Consider the following 21,056-nt stretch of genomic DNA (forward strand, 5'->3'; position numbering starts at 1 on the left):
ACCTGAGTGTCACTGTGAGCTTCTCCTAAGGAGGCATCGCAGCAATTGGCAAGTTCATGTCCCCGTCAGATAAAGCAATGCAAGGTTGCTCAGCAACCTGTGACCGTGGGTTTGCAGTTCCAGGGCAACATTACACATTTCATGAAAATTCTCAAAAGGAAATCAATTACTGCCTTCATTCCCCATTAATCTTTTCTACTGTTTCTTTCCAATACAGAAAGCAGTGCAATGTAAACTGGTAGTTCATGCCCCTTTTTGTGAAGCCCAGTGAGTCACCACCTTATTTCTGCAAGTAAAAATGAGTGCAACAAAGTGTATTTATTTTCTGCTGTATGAACAGACTTAACCTCTGCAATATTTCAAGTGACTTCAACACAGTCATCATGCATTGCAAGTTCAAGCCATAACAAATGTTGTTGGTATCTGCAGAGAAGCTGTTAGGCAATATGGTAATGTTTGTTTCAGTAAACAGCCCCCATAATGAAGCCATCAATAGGAAACAAATACCTTTAACATTTTGAGGGGTCGACTAAATTGCCACTGCATTCTGAAATGCTTTTTTTCCCTTTCCTACCTCACTACTCTGTAATTTAAACTATCTAAATGATATACTGCATTGCCTGAAATGAGCTTTGTCACTATTTTATTGACTTCCAATCCTGTTTCATGTTGTATCACTGAACAAATGTAAAGTGATGAGATAATGAGGATGGATACTCATGCAGTATCATGAATGTTTAAGTAGCAAACGGAACTGTCATATTCCACACATTATTAGCTACTCCACACTCTAAGGATTATTATTTCTTCGTAATCTGTACTCTCTGATATGTAATTATAATACAGCATAAGAATGAAGCTTGATGAAGTTCTGACACTGCTATTTCAATCATGCAAACAGTATAAAGGGTAGTTAAGAAATAGGTTTTATTTTTTAACAAACTACAGCAAAAGAAGTTTCACAGCAAAGAATGTTCATATTAATTTCCTTTTAAATCTTGATCATGAAATATTTAATAACCATCATCGCTGTCCTGAAACTTGTAAACATCTGCCCAGCCCCAGTGGGATCAAGTCCCCTCTCATTTACAAAACCATAAATCAGAAATAACTCTGTTGAAGCTAATGGAATTTAAGAGGCATAAATCAAGGGCAATCAAATCTAATGGGGTTACTTGTATGAGTAAAAGATTTAAGAACTGGGCACCAAGTTAGATATACTGTTATATCTCTATCCAGTTATTTAAACATCCATATAAAACTCTTAAGCACATTAATAGCAAGAGAGTTTATAACATTGAAAATGACTAATGCAGTGACCTACAGTAGTCATACTGTTTCCAGTGAACATTTATATTGCCAGCAATAAACCTTTTCACGCTGTACTTTGTCTTACAAATCTGAATTCAGCTCTTATTGGTCATAGTAAATACAATGTTTTCATTTAACTGACTTTCTCATGAGACTTGATTTAGGCAATTTCCTCCTCTATCACCAATATAATTTACTGAAGAGTAATAAAGAAGTGACTCATGGGAATACCTAGGGCTGAGTTAAGTTCATCTATGTGGTGTGTGTAGGTACTAAATCCAATGCTCTTTTACGGTGAACCTAGATCATATGTCCTCAACTTTGTACTGCATCAAAGTCTGATGATCTTCCACTGTGTACAACATGCTTACCTGAATACAGAGAAGCATACAACTCGTCCAGAACCAGGCATGATGCTGACACATTCACCTATCTTATTTAGTTAATGCTAGAGCTGTACAAAAGTTTATACTTTTTTGTGTAAAAGTAAGGTTTGCAAGTATACGTTATTTATATAAGAAGTCTCCACACCCACACGTAATCTCATTGATTTTGATAAGACAACTTGAGCAACAACTATTCATATGAGTAACAGTTTCTGGAGAGGATCTTATAGTTTCCTAAGTTTAGCAGTATGAAAACAAAAAAATTCTCTCTTTGACAGGATCTAAAGATACATGTAAAGAAAAGGCAAGTAAGTAAGCAAACAAGACCAAAAAACAATCCCCAAAATGACTGCATTATGTAGCATTCAAACCAAGTATGAAAGAAAACATCAACATCATCATAACTAATGTTAAGCAGGAACTAAAAAAAAAAATATTACAGCCCACCAAGGGACTGTTAGTTCTAGCATAGTCATGTAATATTCCACTTAAAGCAGCTATTTGCAATCACAACAACAAAAATAAAAAGTGACATGTGAATTCAGATATACGCAAGTCTCTCCTGCTGTACCAACTTCCACAGTGCCGGAAGAGAGATTAAGGTCCAATTCAGCTTTCACTGGAATCAGTGGGATCTCCCACTGTACTTAATGGGAGCTGCAATAAGCACTTAATGAAGAAACATTTAATTTTTTTTTAATCCAGACCTCAGTGAGGCCTACATTTTAGATTGTTAGCATCCTAATGTCTAGGTTCATATACCAGCTTCTAAATTACTTCAGCGTACAGAGAAAAGTCAAGGAGAACTGATATCCAATTCATGATGAAATATCTAAATTTACTAAAACCAATGAAAAACAGGTCACAGCTTTCATACACTGTCCATTTCACACATTTAAAGAATATTCCTTGGTGGCCTTCTTCTTTGGAGAGCAGAATCGTACAACCTGAGGGCTGAGTGAATGCTTAGCTGTGTAACTGAAAGTAGATTTTCTTAGAGAAAGGAGAAATGTTTCTACTGTATATTTGTTTAATGTTGGTATTAAATATATAATACCAAAATACTGGAATAGGGAAAAGCCAGTCAGTTAGAACGGTAGCAATGAATTGGATAAAACCATGTATTCTTCTTTATAAATGGATTTGCATTTCCATTTTGAAACATTTATTTTCATGTCAAATGAGTCCTACAAGACCAGAAACATCAGGAAATCAACACAGATTCCAGCCACCACTAGAATGGCTCACTGTGCACTTAAGTGTGTCAGATTAATATTTGTAGTTGCCAGGCAAGAAATGGAAATTACTCAAGTTTCACAAGATGGAAATCGTATTTATCTACAAGAAAGCTTCCAAAAGAGCAGTCTGTTGCAATGGTAGAACTATTTATTGATAAGACCTGTGATGCTAACAGTCCAGAGCCCCTTTAGGTCATGGGATGGTTAACTCTCTTAGAAAGCAAGGCTCAGCAACCCTGTTTAATTCTAGTTATCAGTTTTCCCAGGTGATGGCTTTGTGATTTGTCAGTTGGCCACAATCATCATGCACTGGCCTAAGAATTATTGGGAGGAGTCCATTCACTAACGATGGATATTTAAACTTCTCTGAGCTGAAGCAAAGGTATTGCTTGATCAGACAGGCAGAAAGGAGTAATGACAGTAATGCAGAGATGGGCAAGTGTCAAGAATGTCAAGGAAATCCCAGATACTGTCATACATGTCCTCTCTGGAAATGACCTTGTACTTCAAATAGGTGAGAACAAACTACTAATGTTGTGCTTTTGACCCAAGGAAGGGGAATTATTTAGCTTACAATGGAGCAAAAGGGAATCTTTCAAGAGGAAAACTGAAAACAGTATCATAGTTAATACTGTCATGCTAGTTAGGGCTGGAGCTCTTGTTGTGTGGCAGTGATGGGACACATCTGCTCTGTTAGACCCTCTGATACAATTGGGGTACCTGTAAATGCATTTCTAATATTCATACTAAAAGGCTCTTGAGGCCTTTACAAACTGCAGCTGAATACTTTGCTGAGCTAAATTTCAGAGACTCTCTTTGAGGTCCAGTGAGACACGTGATTTTGTTTAAAAGCGGAAAAAGCTAATCTGAGCTGTAAGACCACTGTTCAGGTATCTGCATTGGCTTCAGTCCACTCCCAACTGGTAAAACTACTGCTCCTCGTGCAGGATGGGACTTGGTTGCTCAAGAGAAAACAGAGCTTATTCTGCAGTCCATTTCTGCAGGGAAGCAGTGCTACTCATTTCCAAGAAGGGTAGGGGAATTTTCTCAGCTTAAAGCCCTGCTGTTGCTGTTCATTCATGCTTGGCTCACTGGAGCCCAGCATACTCACAAAGCATCGATTTTTTTTTCAAAGTTTAGAATTTGACTGATTTGTTTGCTTCAGTTCAGCTCAGATGGGTTACTCAAGATATGATACTTGAAGTACAAATATTCTGCAGTCCAGAGTGTGGAAGGAATATGGATGAAATAGCTGAATAAAAACACTCAGTAAATTAAAGTAATTGAAAGCAATAGAAGCAGTGGCATGAAATCTCTCACTTAAAAAACAGTTTTCACATTTCAGAACAGCTGAGTGACAAATGTGATGCCAATTTTTAAAAGGAGATCTGAAGCACTTTGGATTTGCAAGTCACTACCAGGCAAATGAGTAGAAACTAAGAAATAAGAGAATTAATGGACACTTGGATAAAAAGTGACCTCTTTGGAAATAGTTAAAGAGGAAAATTCTGCCTTACAAATTTACTAGTGTTCTTTGAAGATGTCAAGCGTATAGATAAAGATGGGTAGATAGATATACTCTGGTTGGACTTCCAAAAGGTTTTTGACAATGTCCTTCACCAACAGCTTTTAGGAATTTAAGAAGCCATGGCATAAGGTCTTTGCAAAAGACTGTTAACAGACTGAAAACAAAGCTTAGGAGTAATTAGTTATTTGTTTATTAAAAAGCAATTAGCTTTTTGCAATGGGCGGAGGTCCCTGCTGGAGTTCTGCTGGGGTCTGTGGTAGAACCTATTCTGGGACCTACACTATTTCATAAATACAAAATTACATGGAAAAGGGAGTGAGCAATGAGGTGTAGATTATCAACTATTGCTAACAATCACAGATGTAAAGACTGCAGCTGACTGTGTGTGAGCTGCAGCAGGACCCTGCAAAACTGAGTGATGACAATAAAACGGCAAATGAAGTCCAATGTAGACAAATGTAGATGAACTGATGTACAAACCTAACCTCACACTAAAATGAACTGTTTTGAGCTGCCCAGTACCACCGAGGAGTGATGATCTCAGGGTTATGGCAGACTAATCCATGGAAACTCAGTTCAGTAGAAGTCCCAACAGCAAATGACATACTAGACATGATCAATAAAACTATGGAGAATAAAGCAGAGAACATGGCACTTAAAGAATAATCCAAGGTTTTGCCACACTAAGTACTGTGTGCAGTTCTAGTCCTCTCTATTCCAAGAAGACATAGTAGAGCTGGAAAAGCTTCTAAGTGGGAGAAGAAGGATGGACAAAGATAGGGTACGCCCTCTGTATGGGGAATAGCTAAGTAAGCTAAGCCTCTTCAGTCCAGATATGACACAATTTAGGGGAAAATATCAGAAATCTAAAAGATCATGTATGGCATAAGAAGAGTGGACAGAAATTGACTTTCACTGTCTCTTTCAGAAGTCATCAAACAAAGCCAGCAAAGTAACAAGCAAAAGAGAGGTGGTTCTTCATGCAGTGAAGCAGCAAATGCAAAATCCTTGCCAAAGAATATTGTGGATGCTGAAAGGTTACTTTTATTTGAAAGATCGGACAAGTGTCTGGACAAAAAAAAAACATCGAGAATTTCTAAGTACGCAGAAACCATACCCAGCTCAGGCAGTCTCCTGAGCTGAAAACAGCTGAAGGGAGTATTAGCGAGAAGCATCAGGTGTTTATTTTGTTTATTCTCTCCCACAGAGAGTAACTTAACACCACTGCCATAGGCAGGCAGGCTAGATGGATCTTCCAACTGACCCAGAATAGCCTTGCATCCTTATGAGTCTATTTGAATAAAGGCTGTTCACGTGAACAAAAATGTTACAGGAACTACTTCTCTATGCCCTAGATGTCATACTACTGGCTTCAGAGGTGCGACACAGCATGCGTTTTCTTTCCTGTTTGTTTTTAAGACATCAGGTTACTGTGTTAATATGTTCTCCAAAGAAAAGCTCAATAAAAGCAAAAAAGTGTTCTCTAGGTTTATCCAGAGGGGAGGCTACATGCTACTGTTGATTAAGCTAAATATTTAAAAAAGGAGAACATTATCCAATTCCAGGCTTGAATTTCAGCCACACAACACTACGCAGTAACACTTTCACTGCCCACGAAGCACTCTTGCACAAAACCCAGTGGTTTTATTCCAGTTTGAACAAGAATGAATAAAAGAATGTAGCAAAGATTTTAATTGTAACATCTCTATAACTTCAGTTTGACCCTGGAAAACAGACATAAATGAGGCCTATTGCCTGCTGGCACAAAAACGTCTCTAAAAAGAAAAAAAAAATGAAGAGAAAAACCATAACTTGACCAAAAATGGCCCCTTGTTGATGGCTATCCCTCATTTAGAAGCATGCTGTCTCCTTGGGAGCAGATTCCTTCTATACGGAAGAGCCTGTGCTGAGAATTTTTTTCTTTCCTAATCTGTTTAGAATTATATAATCCATGATCATGCCTGGCTAACGTGCCTTTTACAATCTCATCTCCATCATACACCATCGTGTAATCCACAAGAATTTCCACAACAAGCTATTCTGGCAGGATTTCATGGTGTAGCTCTGATACTCTTCTGGACTTGCCAACATTTCATTCCAAAGAGTTTTTCATTCTGCAAATATCAATCAAATTGGGTCCAGCGTGTTGCCAAATAATCACTTACTGTCTTAAGCTATATATCTCTGGCAAGCAGGATTCTGTTTGATCATATTTTTTCCTGTGCTTGGCAGGTGACAAAGAGCACCACAGTTCCTCACCAGGGACCATATGATTTATTCACATCCATGGCTGACACATGTATCTCCCCACTTTGTGATTTTACAATTCATCATTTGGAGAGGAAGAGAAAGATACAGTGGACAATCACAGAACACAGCTGCAAAACATGCAAATACGATACTGGAAATATCTTGCCTGACAAAGTCTAGAGAATTATTTATGACATTGTACAAAGCAGTGGGGAGGTTGTATACAAGCTGGCCATCTTTTTGGGCCAAGGCAAACAGTTGTCAATCAAAACACAGCAACTGGAATGACTGTGGGAGTGGGAAGCCTATCTTCTAATAGGAAACCAGAAGCTACAGAAGCAAAAGTGAAGGCTGGTTCCCCCTGCAAATGTGCTGGAGAAGCAGACGAGCCACGTAACACAAGTACAGATATATATTGGCCATGACTAAATTCAGTCTGTAAGTTGGAAGTTGGCACAAAAAAGCAAGCTTTCCAGACTGAGAACAAGTAACAAAACCACTTTTAAAACTGGTTAGTTTTAGACTTGTTTAAAACTGGGGTAAAAAATCCACTCATGAACACCTTAAGGTATATAATAGCAATCACTGATGATCCTGTGCAATCCAATATCCTTGTGATTTTTATATTCATTTTCAGCTGATACTCGGCAAATTAAAAAGTGTATCTATCTGAACAGTCTAAAAACTCTTCAAGTACTACTTGATTAACAGTCCCCTTCAAATTTCTGAAGTAGGGCACAAAATTAAACTATAGAATAGTAGGTCAAAACTAAGTAAGTAACATTGATATATCTATTTATTACAGCAGGGCAGCAAACTACTGGAATTCCCGTAAAAACTGTTTTGGGTCAATATTTCAACTAGTGACCTGAATATTGGCATAGGAAAGACACCTATTAAACATAACATACATGCAGAGAGAATCTGCAAGCATGTTGTGGGGCAGGAACAGAATTCAAAACAAACTGAAACTGTAAAGTGAGGTCTGGAAAAAAAGGGCAAGTTTCAGCAAAGGCATATGCAAAGTACTACACGTAATCAATAATAATCTACTGGACAAATTCAGGCTGGAAAACAACGGGCTAGGAATTTGGCAGAATCAATCTGTGAACCATAGCAGATCACAAGCTGAACTAAGTCAACAATGTCATATGGCTACAGGATAGACAAAACACCATAATGGGCTACATAAATAGGAGTGCTGTCCTCAAGACAACTGAAGGAATCCTTATGCTGTACTCAGCTGTAACACTCTAGCAGCTCCTTGCTCAAGAAGATGAGGATCACTTAGAAAGACCAGAGTCAAACAGCAAGACTTATCAGTGAAAGCCTGACTTACGTGAAACAAGGGAAAGGACTGGGCTTGGATGAAAAAAGATGAAAGTAGGTGGAAGGAAGAGTGGAATGGTACAACATTTCTGATGTTGCTACTCTTTATGTTCATAGAGAAACAAGAAATGCAGGCTTTGAACTGCAGGAAGGCAGATATGGCTTAGACTTCAGTGGGGCAAAGAGGATAACGAGCCACTAGAATTGACCATGCCCTAGCACTGTGAGAGCTTACTTACTGCAGACCTTCGAAAACTGGTTAAATATCTGCCGGGAAAAATGTGGGCATAGCTGATCCTCCTCAAGGGCACTGTAATGGACAGGCTGATCTGTAGAGATGTCCCCCCTGCCCTTCACTTCTACAGCTGTCAGCCATTGTCAGCCAGAGGTCACATCACACCAGACATGACCACTGTCATACCAAAGGTATGACACACTACTGTTTTACCTCAAAATGGTTTACAGATTTCTTTTGGTTCTTCCATTCTCATCTAGCCTAGTCCACTTCTTTATGTATTTTGTTTGAGAGGAGCAGTTCCCACAAACATTGCCATTTGTAAGTTGGGCTTGCAACTAATTGTTATTCTTAAAAGTATAATTTAGTATGTGTTTGCCCAAGGGCTTTAAATAAAAAAATCATCACATAATTTGTAGCTTGACTACTATGCTATTAAACGAGATTCTCATCTTCTCTCATTTTGTAACAACATACAAAGACTATTAGATTGCCTCTATCACCAGAACCCATTTGGCACATCCTTGTCTTCATCCAACTCCCAATGAAAGCTCACATTTATTGTAGTAAGCTCTGCTCTCTCTCCCTCCTCCCTCTCATTTTTAACTGCACAGACAAGAGAACTACTGCTAAGTATGAAGTAATTAGCCATGGCATACCCTTTGTATTCTCCAATATGTGCCGGTTTTCTGTTTTTGTGGATTGTGAGCATTTGCAAGAATGTTGTTTCAGTGCTTACATTTTCCAAAGGTCTTTCTGTCTGGTGGTTATTCTCTACCAGTCCCTAAATTTACTTTTTTTCTGCCATGAATAAGAGAAAATTCAATTTTCCTTGGTGTATCTCTGTAACCCCACGACATCTGCATGTGCATACAGCTTAGAGTACACCTAGCTTTGATTCTTTTAATACCGTAGTCCTGGTACTTGCATCTTTAATACTCAGGACTTCATTAAACTTATCCCAGGTATTAAATTTTAGTAAGAGTATACTCCGTTTCAGTGCTGTGACGACACAGGCTCTTAAGGGGCATGTCTCTTCTTTTAACTGTCTATATTGCTATTCTGGGGTAGCTGAACTTCGTTGCACACAGAGGCCTACCATTCTGCTTTTTTGAGTCATCCATGTAAGGTAGTGGAGATTATGGCAGCAAACTCCTTTGCTGAAGACAACAACCTTACTTTAGGCTCTTTATCTTAAAATAAGCTCCCTTTTCTCTTAACTGAATGCTTTTCTAGTCTTCCAGTCTCAGCTACTTAGTTTGCAAAATTTCCTTTTGCCTCCCATCAGAAATAGATTTGGAAAATGGAAAACAGCCATTACTCCCATTCTTTCTGGTTAGTTGATCTTGTTACACAACATCTCCTCTGTGCCATCACTGGGACCTCAGGTTTGAAATGAACTAATACTTATTAACTCTCTGTATGATTTTCTGGCTTTAAATCTATAAACTCCCAATAAAAAAAAAACCCACCAAAAACCCCCAAACTTTTAGCAAATCTCATCAGCATTTACATTATCTTAATAAAACACATCCGTATATCTAACTGTGACTCCTGGGCCACATCTCAAGCTTAGCACACTTAGGTGTCTTTTGGCAAACTGTGTGTATTCCTTGCAGGAAGAAAATTGGAGGGAAAGGGTAGTCTGTCACTTGCCAAGGATGGGGAGTAGGCTACTAGACCCTGGAAGAGGTCAGAAAAGAAAAATCACTGGAAGAATAAAATTAGGAGAGGAAAGATGTGATCTGGAGAAGTGCTGAACCATCCTCAGCCCCTGCCTAGAATTAAGAAAGAAAAAGAAATAAAAGGATCTAAAGTTTACTCCTGTACTAATTAACACAGCATTTCCGTCCCTTGTTGGAGCCACAGATAAGATATTTTTATCTCTTCCATTCTTCCATCACCTTTGGGGTTTCAGCTGTTTGTTTCTCCTGCTCTCCTGCACCTTCAAGGAAAGTCCCCCGCCTGAATGAGAAACTCCTGGCACCTGATGACAGCAACCTGAAACTGATGAGGCACCACTTTCTAGAAGAGCACAAACCTAGAAAACCTTCCTTATTTTGAAGCCCATACATTTCAAATTAAAATAAACTCATGTGTCCAGAGTCAGTTACTGGAGCTCCTCCTTGAAGAAGTGAGGAGAAAAAGCTTAAGTCAATAGCTCAAGAGCACAAAAGCCTTCAGCATCAGAGCACAGAGCAGCATTCCCAGATTCTCAGATGCTTCACAAGTCATCCCTCTATAAGCTGGAGTTCCTTTCTCCAGTCTATTGAGAATATTTTAGCACCAAACCACAAATTTATATCCAGTGAGAAGCTGTGTTTACAAGAAATGACGAAATTCATGGAAATCAAGATGACATATCAGTATACCTTAATTTTCATGGCTGCATCAAAAGAAAGCTTCCTTCTTTCAGTATATAGTAAGGAATCTCCATGCTATCAGCACAGCCATAATATTTATGCCAATTGTACAAAATGCTACACAGACTATATGTTTAACCCTCAGCAGCTGCCAACAGTGAAAGAAAGTTTCCCAGAAGTCAGTCACAGATACTTTGCTCTAAGAGAAAGGTCTGCTTAGTTCAGCCACTGTAAGACAGAAGGGTAAAATATGTCAGTAAGGAGCGGCTGGGGGATGCGGTATACCCCAAATTGCTCCATCCAGGATGTAACTCAGAACTCCTTGGCTGCTTTGCATTATACTACCTTATCACAGTCCCAGAGGGCTTGCTAGTCCAGACCACTTTCTTAAAATACCCGTGCAAAAATAATAGAGGCAATTTTTTTACATGAGACAAGGATTTGCTCGCTAGAGAAACTACTAATTGCACTTCTGAAGGGAAAAAAAAAGTCAACTCTCTGCATTTAAGTCTGCTATTACATGTTTGTGCTATTTTAAAGCCTAATGAAACACAGGAGACTTTGGGCCGATTCTTTTGTAGCTTATACCAATGCTTCGCTGTGTTTGCTTCATCATCTTTAATGCAGCTGTGGTTATGTCACAGAAATGACATTATCAGTAACCAAGTACTCAAGCCTGAAGTTATAGGACAGGCCTTTAAAAGGCCTTAAATGAAGGCCTGTTAAATTGAGTGTCAGCTTAAGTGGGCCCTACTGTCCAAATGAGAAGCTCCAAACTGGTGGCACTAACTGCAGCAATCAAAATCGCTGACTTTCCAAAGGATACCCAATTGTGTCAGTCAGTAAGGGGATCTACTGCCTCTGTTTTTGTGATACGTAACCTTCATTCAGTCCTGTGGGGAAAAGTGTTTTCCAACAGAAACTGAGTAACAGTTGATACAATTATAGGTCTAAGTTGCTGGTCTATGCTTTTCCAAGCCGTAAATGAAGAAAATTAATGACAGTCTCACTAGATTCACTGCAAGAATTCAAATATCTTTGAAGAACAAGCTTCTATGTCTACTGTCAACTTCACATTGGTAACCGTAAGGAAATACAGGATAAATGAGCAGTACATTTGAGCAATTTGTAGGAAACTAGAACCAGAACATGTAGCCTGGAAAAACACAGAGTAGAAGAGGATTCTTTCTCTGTTGCGCCCTGTCCTCTAATAATTAATGGAAAACTCCTCTTTTCAATAAGCAGAAAAGCTAAAGCTTTAAATTTCTGTAACAAGAGATGTAGACCATAGAAGAAGTTTGAGAGCAACAGGAGTTTACCAGAAGCTGTGAGTTGCAGGAGTTCTCAATTGCTCACCAGCAGGTGATCTCAAGGCCTCTTTTAACACATCCCTTTCTGCCATCTATTTCTGACTGACTCGTCCAGTCATTCAGATAGGCTTTGTAGCTTTCCTCTCATCACCATGGCAATGAAAAGGGACTTAAGAGGTATTTCAAGACTCAACTGGTTATTCTCCAAATCACACAAGCACCAAAAAAAGAGAAAGCTAAATTCTACCTGTTACCAGGAATGCACCAAATAACAAAAACTGGGAGAAGGGATGTTGTCCAGTGTTTATGATTCACAGCCTTCCTGGCTCTACCGTCTTGTCTCCACTGATCAACTTAATGTACCTTTCAATGCCAGTTACCCCACAAATACAACCCAAATATTGCCTACGGTTAACTGTTTTACTCCTAACCTACCCTAATCTCTCTCTCTTCCCATAGCACCTTACATGTCCACTCATGCAAAATTAACAGGGTGGCTGGTAAGAATAAGACCTTCAGAACCCCTGTTTTCTGCTATTCTCTTCAGCTCTAATCATGCAATTAACTGTTGTTAGAATACTCCTGGTTTGCAACTTTGCAACTGCACCTACCTGACTTTCATCTTTTATACACAGTTTCACTACCTCTTATCTTGAATATTTTAATTCCATTCTTTTTCTGAGTCATTTGTACTGAGTCAGTTCTTTGGGCCAGCCGTAGTGGGATTTGGATTTAGCTTTTTGCACTTTCTTCTTAAAGGTGAGCTCACAAATTTAATTTAACCAAAAATATTATGTTTAATCCATTACACTAGCTTTTTTTAATCTATTTCAGATGATTTTTGGATGTGTATTTTTATGAGATTTGTAATTAACTTCTTCAAGCAGAAGTAAACAGCTTAGCTCTTACTGATGCTTGCAGATTTAATTATAATATTTCAGCTTACCTAGAAGAGATATCATCTCCAAAACCAAAGTTTAACTGCCTGGCCATAGCTGCTACAATACACAGACATTAAGCCTGTGAAGCCCTGCCTCTAACAGAGAATTCTGCTTACTGGTTATCTCTTTCACTGTTTTCATAGCGAATTCAGCTAAACGAATGTCTTTCAACATCTCACACCAAATACAGATTTTTAAATTGCTTGCGATTGTCTCTCAACAATAAACAGTACATTCTTGCCCCATTCTCGTATTCTTTTGCACTTCCTGGTCTGGGTCAAGTATCTTCCTGCTTTTCCAAATCTATGCAAAAAGCCCGTAACAGGCAAATCTAACCCATCAGTCCCGATCATTTCTGACTTCCTTTCTCCAAAAGTTAATACCTTACTCCCTTTACCTATCTTTATCAAGTGATACAGTCTACAAAGAGTGATCAATAAGCTTCACAGAAAACGATGCACTTTTTTTTGTATTTTTAAGAAATACAGTCATAGAATTATTTTACACAGGCTCTGAACCATATACTTACGTGTTAAACTATGTATGGTTAGACCACAGCCATTTGGATTATTTTACGAACTCTGAATTCTCCAATTATAAATTCTATCTAGTGACCAGGTCAGTGTGATGAAAGTTGTATAAGCACTATAGCTGGGAACAGAAGAACAGACATTAGACTGACCACCAACATACTAACAAACGTGCTGTCACAGAAATACCATTTGGAGATAATTTTGCAAGAAATTATCAGGAACTTAACACTGGCCATTGCAAAAAGATACCCATAAAAGGAAACTCTGCATAAGACACTGTGCAAATGCACAACACTTCTTAGGGCACGTAACTAACAGTAGGGTGCCGAGCTCTACATCGGCACGGCACAATGACATCTAGCACCCAGTTACTCCAGTCCATAATATATACAGGAAGCTCTACGGAATTTCTTCACATATGCCTACTGCCTGTTTCTTGTTCTTAAAGGCTGGTTACAGCCAGAAGATGAGGAATCGCCCATGAGTCTAGTTCATATTATTACTGAAGTTTTCTTTCTCATGCATCCATCGTTCAACATTCTTACATTCATCTCCTACTTGCACTTTCCCTACCTGCATAACTAAGTAACGGTATCGGCTCCCTTCACATATACTCTCTTTTCACTGCATACCCAGTAATGTATTTTCCAGTTTTTCATTATTTATAGTTTCTGTTTTCTCTCATTCCCATCTGTATACTTGATCAGTAATGTATCTATTATTAATATCTCATAGGTGTATACATGGCACTTTCATTGACACATAAGAAGCAACAGTGGCTTACTACATTCTTTCCTTAATTCAGCATGAGGTTTGGATGTGCAAGGTATAAAAAAAGCAGGCTCTGAGTTAGCCAGCTGGCCTGACAAAAGACAAAATGGGAAGAAGCGCATCCTCCAACCGACTAACTGTTGCTTATTTTGGCACCATAAAGGCCCAGATAAGAATACAGAGAAACACCTTGAGCAATAGACGTGTGTAAGACAAAAAAGAAAGAGATCATGCAAAAAACTTTGCACTTGGATTCCTAAATGGCAGTTTTAAGGTGGGGGTTCAATTTTGACACAAAAGCTTCCTCCCGAATTTTTGTGCCTCCAAGTGCGAATAACATTGCCTACCTGCCCAAGTGTTTCAAGAGGGAAGTTGGTACTCAGTTTTTCTAAGTAACTGCATCTGTACACATCATGTTTTGTGCTACCTCAGTGTCATTTTCCAGCTTTTCTTATGTAAATTTATTTATCTTAGCAGACTGCACAGCTGTCTTATTCAGGCTTGCAATGACTGTGAACGGTTGAGATGCGCGCTTCAAACTTTTGAATCAACGGTGCAGTACATGGGAACTCATTCTACAGCAGAAATAAAAATCGGGTCTCACTTTGATCCGGTTGATGTAAAAGGCCTGTTGTGTAAACGCAGCTGCGTTTTTGTGAATCTCATGTATGAGATGAAGCCTTCTGTAGCTGTAAATGCTCATTTCTAAACTTCCAATTCATGTACTACAAACTACTGTCTAGAAAGACTGCTTGGATGTTCGCACCCAAGCGTGCAACAGAATTGTTTATTTTTTAGGCACTCACCTTGCTAAACCCTACATATGCAACTCACGTTTTGAGGATAATTGTCAGGAAAGCCTAGGATACTGGGCACAAAGTCTGTCAGAAAAAGTGATCTTTGGACATTTTAAACAGCAACTGTGCCTGTGTGTAGCAGCGGGGGATTTTTCAGCGTGACAGGATCCAGTGAGAACCAGGTGTTTCCTCACTTGCAGCTCCTGGCCCTGGCTGGATCCAAGAATTTTCTCACGGGGTGATCTCTGGATCTAGCCAGTCCAGGTGTTTTCTAGCCGAATGTCTGCAGGCTCCGCAGACCCCGAGTGCTGCCCAACCGGCCGTGCGCGGGCCGGGACAGCTCTGCCCACGGCACCGGCACCCGAGAACCGACTTCGTCTCTGCCCTCGTTTCACAACAAACCCGACGGAAAGCGAGTGGGCTGCGGGACAGCAGCGCGGGCCGCGGCGGCGGCGGGCCGGCCGGCTGCCACGCCGGGGCAGCCCCGGCCCCCTCCCACCCCGGGACAGCCCCGGCCCCCTCGGGCGCGCTTCCCTTCCCCGCGGGACGGCGGCGGCCGCCGCACGCCCGGCAGCCGCCCGGGGCACCGGGGCCACCCCTGTCACCTCTCCCTTCCGCACGCCCCGCCAGAAGGGGGGTCGGGACGCCCCCCGCGGCGCGCCGGCGGCCGCAGCTGCCACGTCCTGGCTGCTGGGGAGACGGGCGCTCGCCGCAGGACGAGCTCCTCTCGTACTGGCGTTCTTCCCTTTGCGAGGGGGGCCGGAGGGTGCCAGGCGCGGAGCGCCGAGTTCAGCCGCCGCGGAGGCAGCGCGGCGGCGGGAAGACCCCGCCGGGGCCCCCGCGGCTCCCCTCCCCGCCCCCCCCGCGGCCCGCGGGCGGCTCCGCGGCGCGCGCCCCGCTCCGCACCTGGCCGCGGAGGGGACGCCGCGGCCCCGAGCCCTGCGGCGCGGCTCCGGCGTACCTGCCCCCGCGCATCACCTCCGCCGGCCCGCGGCGGGAGGCCGGGGCGGCGGGGGGGGGAGGGGGAGGGGGCTTCGCGGGCCGCCCCGCAGCGGCGGCGGGGCCCGCGGCGGGGCCGGGGTCGTGCGGCGGCCGCGGAGCTGCCCGTCCCTTGCCCTTGCCCGTGCCCCGGCGGCGCAGGGCGGCGGCAGCGGACCCTGCCGGCCGCGCCGCCGGCGGCCGCTCGGAAGTAGTTGTAAGGGGGGTTACCTGTCCTATATTGACGTATCCGTACTTGCTAGCTATCCGGTTGGCCTCCGGGAGCCCCCCAGTTATCCGCACAGCCCAGTGGTTGGTGTACAGGCGCGTCCTGCAGGCGGGCAGCAGGAACCCCAGCAGCAGGGTGAGCCGGCAGAGAAGGTCCCCGCCGCCTCCGCCTCCCCAGCAGCAGCGGCGCTTCCAGCCCATCTTCTCCTCCTCCGCACACAACCCCCACAAAACTTCTCCTTCCTTCTTCCGAGGCTCTTCTCCTCACCTCCGGGCGGCACCGGCGGCGCGTCCTCCCAAGTTACCCCGAGGAGGAAACTAGGAAGAGCTTGGAGTAGTGCATTGAACCGCCCGGGGGTTAAACGATGAGGGGTTGGGAATAATGGTTATGATCGGTGATTACTGCTGTCCCCTCCTCCCGCCGCTCGTCGGGGATTAAGTAACTTGCTTGGAAAGCTTCTCTCACAGTTTCTGAGCGCCAGCTTCTCCCTCTGTCCCCAGCTACATGGGAAGTCGTCTCTACGCCGGGAGGAGGGCTCCTTCTCCCTCTCTCCACGCTTCCCTCCCCTCTGACTTCCTTCCCACCGCCAGCGATCTCCTGCCTCCTCTCCCGCGTCTGGCTTTTCCTCGCCTTTTCTCTCCCTCTTGCCCGGAGCCCGGGAGCAGCGCGGCTGCGGCGGCAGGCGGTGTGTGAGTGTTGGCAGCTGAGCGCCTCAGTTCACTCCGGCTCGGCCACCTCCCTCTCCCCTCCCTCCCCCCTCCCTCCTCCTCCTCCTCCTCCTCCTCCTCCTCCTCCTCCTCCTCCTCCTCCTCCGCCCGCCCGCCCTCGCTCCCGCCCGGCAGCGCCGAGGGCCAGGCGAAATGGCAGCCGCGCCGGCCCCGCGCTCCGCCACCCCGCGGGCTCCCGGGCCCGCAGCTACAGCCCGCCCCGGCTGCCGCCGCCCCCGAGGGCTGCCCCCTCGCCCCCGCCGGGCTGGGAGGCCGCCGCCCCGCCGGCGGGGCTGCGGGAGCCGCGGCGAGGTGCGAGGCCTGCGGCAAGGCCTCGTGCCCGGCACCGGCTGCGGCCCCCCCGCCCCGCGCCCGCGGGAGAGCCCCAGCGGCCCCGCACGGCCAGGCCCGCCCCGCCGGCCGCGGGGGAGTGGGCCGGGGTGCCATGCGGGACGGGAACAGCCCCAAAGCCGCCTCACTGGCAGTCACGGGCTGTGCCGTGCCAGAGTCTGCTGGCCGTTATTCCACAAACGTTGCTCGGCGTCATTTAATGTTGAACTGTCCTCCAAACCTCGTTCGTGGTCATCGCGTTTGGAAAGAAAAGCGGGCAGCTGATGCTTCAGCAGAGGAGCGGCGGTCCGGATGAGGAGCACGGCCTCCACGGTGCCCCCTCGTCTCTGTCCCCATGCAGCATGGCCGCAGCTCCTGCCACCTTGCTGGGAAGCTCTTCCAGCAGCCGAGTGTGTGCCGGCCTGGAGAAGATGCTGCTGGTCGTGTGGCGGCCCAAACAAACACCGCCAGCAACTGGAGGTGCCTGGGTGGGAGAGAACTCATCTCCACCCAAGCCCGCACTGTTGCTTACTGGACTAAACCTTAGAGCCACCACAATGGCTTTGGGCAACCTATAGATCTACTCCTTTTTATTTGGAAGTTAGAATAAGTGTCTATAGAATTCAGTCCAACAGGTCCATTGTGAGGATCCATTACAGGTTGTGAAGGAATTTGAACGTGAGAAATACTATTGTAATGTACTAAACTAAATGTTGCAGAGTTTTTTCTCTGAGGAACCTAAGGTGTCCTACAAAGTCAGGCAGCCGTCATCTTCCTTTTCATGGGAATGTGAAGTATGAGAAGTTAAATACTTTACAGAAAGTCATACAGTAACAAGGAGTTCCTTTTTGACTCCCACAAGACCTGTGCTCCTACCTTTAAAACCACTGTTTTCCTGATAAAGTAGAAATGGTAAAATGCAGACAGCCAAAACCACATGTTCCACTTTAAACCATTCTCTGCCTTAAGTTCATTCATTTTTCCCCTAAACATCAGTATTACATTAATGACTAACATCTTCCCACATCCTCTTATTGTTTTTAAAGGGGAGAAAAGGGGGAAATCCATTCTCTACCTCCCTGTTTGTTCTATGTCTCCAAAAATTTGTCAGTGATTAGCTTTTCCCTGGTAGTACTTTTTTCTGTAGTTTGCATTATGATTGCTCAGTATATTGCAAGCTACTGTTTACTCCTCTTTGTAGATTCAAGACCTCGACGTGGCTCACCTTCCCTGCGATTTCACAGATGAAGGCTCACTGTTTAGCAAATCATTCTTCTGCTGAAACCATAATCAACACTCTCATTGGATTCAGCAGGAGCAGCATTTGGCCCAGACATCTCGCAGCTAATGTGCATAAATATACAGTCATTGAATATGACATTAAATCTCCTCTAGCAATTAGCTCTCCTTATTGATTGGTTCAATGATAATTACACAAGTCAGCTCTCTTCCTATATCTGGAGTGTTTAAAGTATGTTTAATCATGAATGGCCACCTTACTGAAGTACATGGCAATCAATGGGTCACAAAACCTGAACCTTGTGCAGTCTCAGTTTGTTTTTCTGAAGAGGATAAATTAAAAATCTATTTTCTGGTCTTTTCTCAGTGAATGTTACTGTTGTTTTGACTGCCTAATTTCCTGCTATAGATGGTGGGGGTTTTTTTCTGGCACAGAAGGCACAAACTACAAGCAAAAAAAAAGCCACCCTGTCATGTATTTACTTCCGACTTCGCTTATATTACACTATTTTATATTCAGGTACCAAAGCCACTAGGAATCGGTAGACTTGATAAATACATCATTGTCCTCAACTATCTTTTCCTAATGCTGCATGGCATCGCATAGCCTAACAAAAATGTTGTGAAAGTTATGCTATACCTAAAAACAGCCTCTGAAAAAGGAGGGACGTAGTCCCCAGAAGCATTTTTTCTCTGATTATAGAGTCCTCTTTGCTGAGGCCACTGAGGCAGATGGCAATCAGAGCTAGTGGGAGCATTTGGACGTTGGTCATAATGTGGAGCATTTGAACCTGTTTCAGTGTGAGCTCCAAACTGCAAAGTTTTGCTGAGTACCTCATCACAGCCACATCCTTAGGGGGGACTGCGCTCACCCACACACACACGCACAAAAAAGAAGGCGAGAACTTCTGCATTCCTAACCCGAGCCATGTTCTAATTTAAGCTGTTTCTTTTCGACACAGCTAGGAAGTAAGTATACTGGGCACCAGATGAGTGGAGAGAACACTGGGGGGACTGTCAGCAGTGGTATAGTTTTATTCAGCATACCTGCTGTATGTGGACTGCTTGTAGCTGGTAGCTGAGCTTGTTTCTGTACTCTGTTGGAGGCCAGATAGCTTGTCTGTATACACCACGCTCCGGGGAAAGTTTTTTCTCCTCTGAGCAAGGGTACTAAATTGGTCTGTTTCATCACTATTTCACAACCTGTGCCTTTTATCTCCCCCCCCCCCCCCCTTCTTACCCCTCTGCTATGACCAAAATCAATATCTGGCTGACTGCTCAAAATGCAAGTTTCCATGTGTCTCTGTCTTGTCCTTCACTTGCTGATACTAATCCCTGAATCCCTCCTCTATTGTTAGTTCCAAATGATTGTGATTCAGGATCTGACCTCAGTCTCTGTTCTCACTTTCCTCCTATTTGATCTAATTAATTGCCTCTCTTCTCACTATTTTGCCTACCTAGTCCTGAAATTATTCTTTCCTTTCTAGTCCTTTCCCAGCCTGAAGATCCCTCTGGCTCATCAGCTCTGGCAGCTTCTCTACTCTACTGTGCTTCATTTCAACTTTCCAGCACTTTTCTATGTGAGTTTCGCAGATCAGTGCTCCAGAGATGTGTTAGGCACCCTGGGGTCATAATTAAGGAGGAAACCACAGAGGGCATATCTAGCCAAAGGAAGTGGCAGCCTAAAGTCCTCCAGGAAAAAGTCCTGCAAGCAGACGTGCTGGCCTCTGAAGACCTTCTGGAACAGAGAACGTTTTCAGAAGGAACTGGGGGTACGTGTTCATCAGCTTTTGGAGTGGGAGAGTCTGGAGCATAGTAGATGAAAGAATACTCTTCGGGGAAGAGAAGAGAAATCTTCAAAGAATGGAGGTTGTGTCACGGAGTCATTTAGAGGTTGCCTTAGAAAGATGGATAGTTCTGGAATCCAAAGGAGTATTCAGATTTCCTTAGTTTCAACCATAACTGTTCTTTATAAACAGTGTAGCTAGGTCACTCGACACCAGCCACCATACGATCCAATTTGCTGGTACACAGTTCTTTGATCTGCAGTTTTCCATGCTTCAGGCTTGCCCCTGATTTTATTTACTTTTAACTTCCACTACTTTTGAAAAGAATAAAGTTTGTTGGTTTTTTTTAAATAAAACACTGGGTTTGCACATGATCAATTACATTACCAGTTTTTTTCCTTAGGAAATACCTGCCTCCTTATGCTTTGAAACAGGATGTAATCCTTGTTTTGAGTACATCGCTGTTCTCACGCAAAGCCACCTATGTATGTCGAAATTTTGAGTGACAGTTTTCACCTGCACATTAGACACATTTTTGTGTTCAGCAGCCAATACCTTGAGATTGCTCACTGTCACTGGACATGCCTCTCACTGTTCCTAGTGTGTAGACTATAGGATCTGCACCCCTGTGTGCAGTCCACAGCAAAGCATGATTTCTATGCAGCAATTGCTGTTCCCACTTCTTGTCGGTCACTGTGGGAGTGAGCATGGTAATTGACAGCTGTCATTAATGAGCCTTCTGGCAATGCAGAGGAGGAAAGCCTTCTGCCCTTAATGTAGAGAAGACAAGAAAC

General features: G+C 43.4%; 1 protein-coding gene across 2 annotated transcripts in view; it reads right to left on the reverse strand.

Moving 5' to 3' along the window:
* The window catches only part of LOC140650655 (proprotein convertase subtilisin/kexin type 5-like), a 259,934-nt gene extending 243,014 nt beyond the window's left edge, over positions 1-16,920 (reverse strand). For both annotated transcript variants that reach the window (XM_072859286.1, XM_072859285.1), the window contains exon 1: positions 16,202-16,920. In XM_072859286.1, the coding sequence (XP_072715387.1) occupies positions 16,202-16,399 (198 nt within the window). In that variant the 5' untranslated portion in view covers positions 16,400-16,920. The remainder of the gene's footprint in view (positions 1-16,201) is intronic.
* Positions 16,921-21,056: the final 4,136 nt, after the last annotated feature.

The sequence above is a fragment of the Ciconia boyciana genome, chromosome 4 (assembly GCF_034638445.1).
Source record: "Ciconia boyciana chromosome 4, ASM3463844v1, whole genome shotgun sequence".
NCBI lineage: Eukaryota > Metazoa > Chordata > Aves > Ciconiiformes > Ciconiidae > Ciconia > Ciconia boyciana.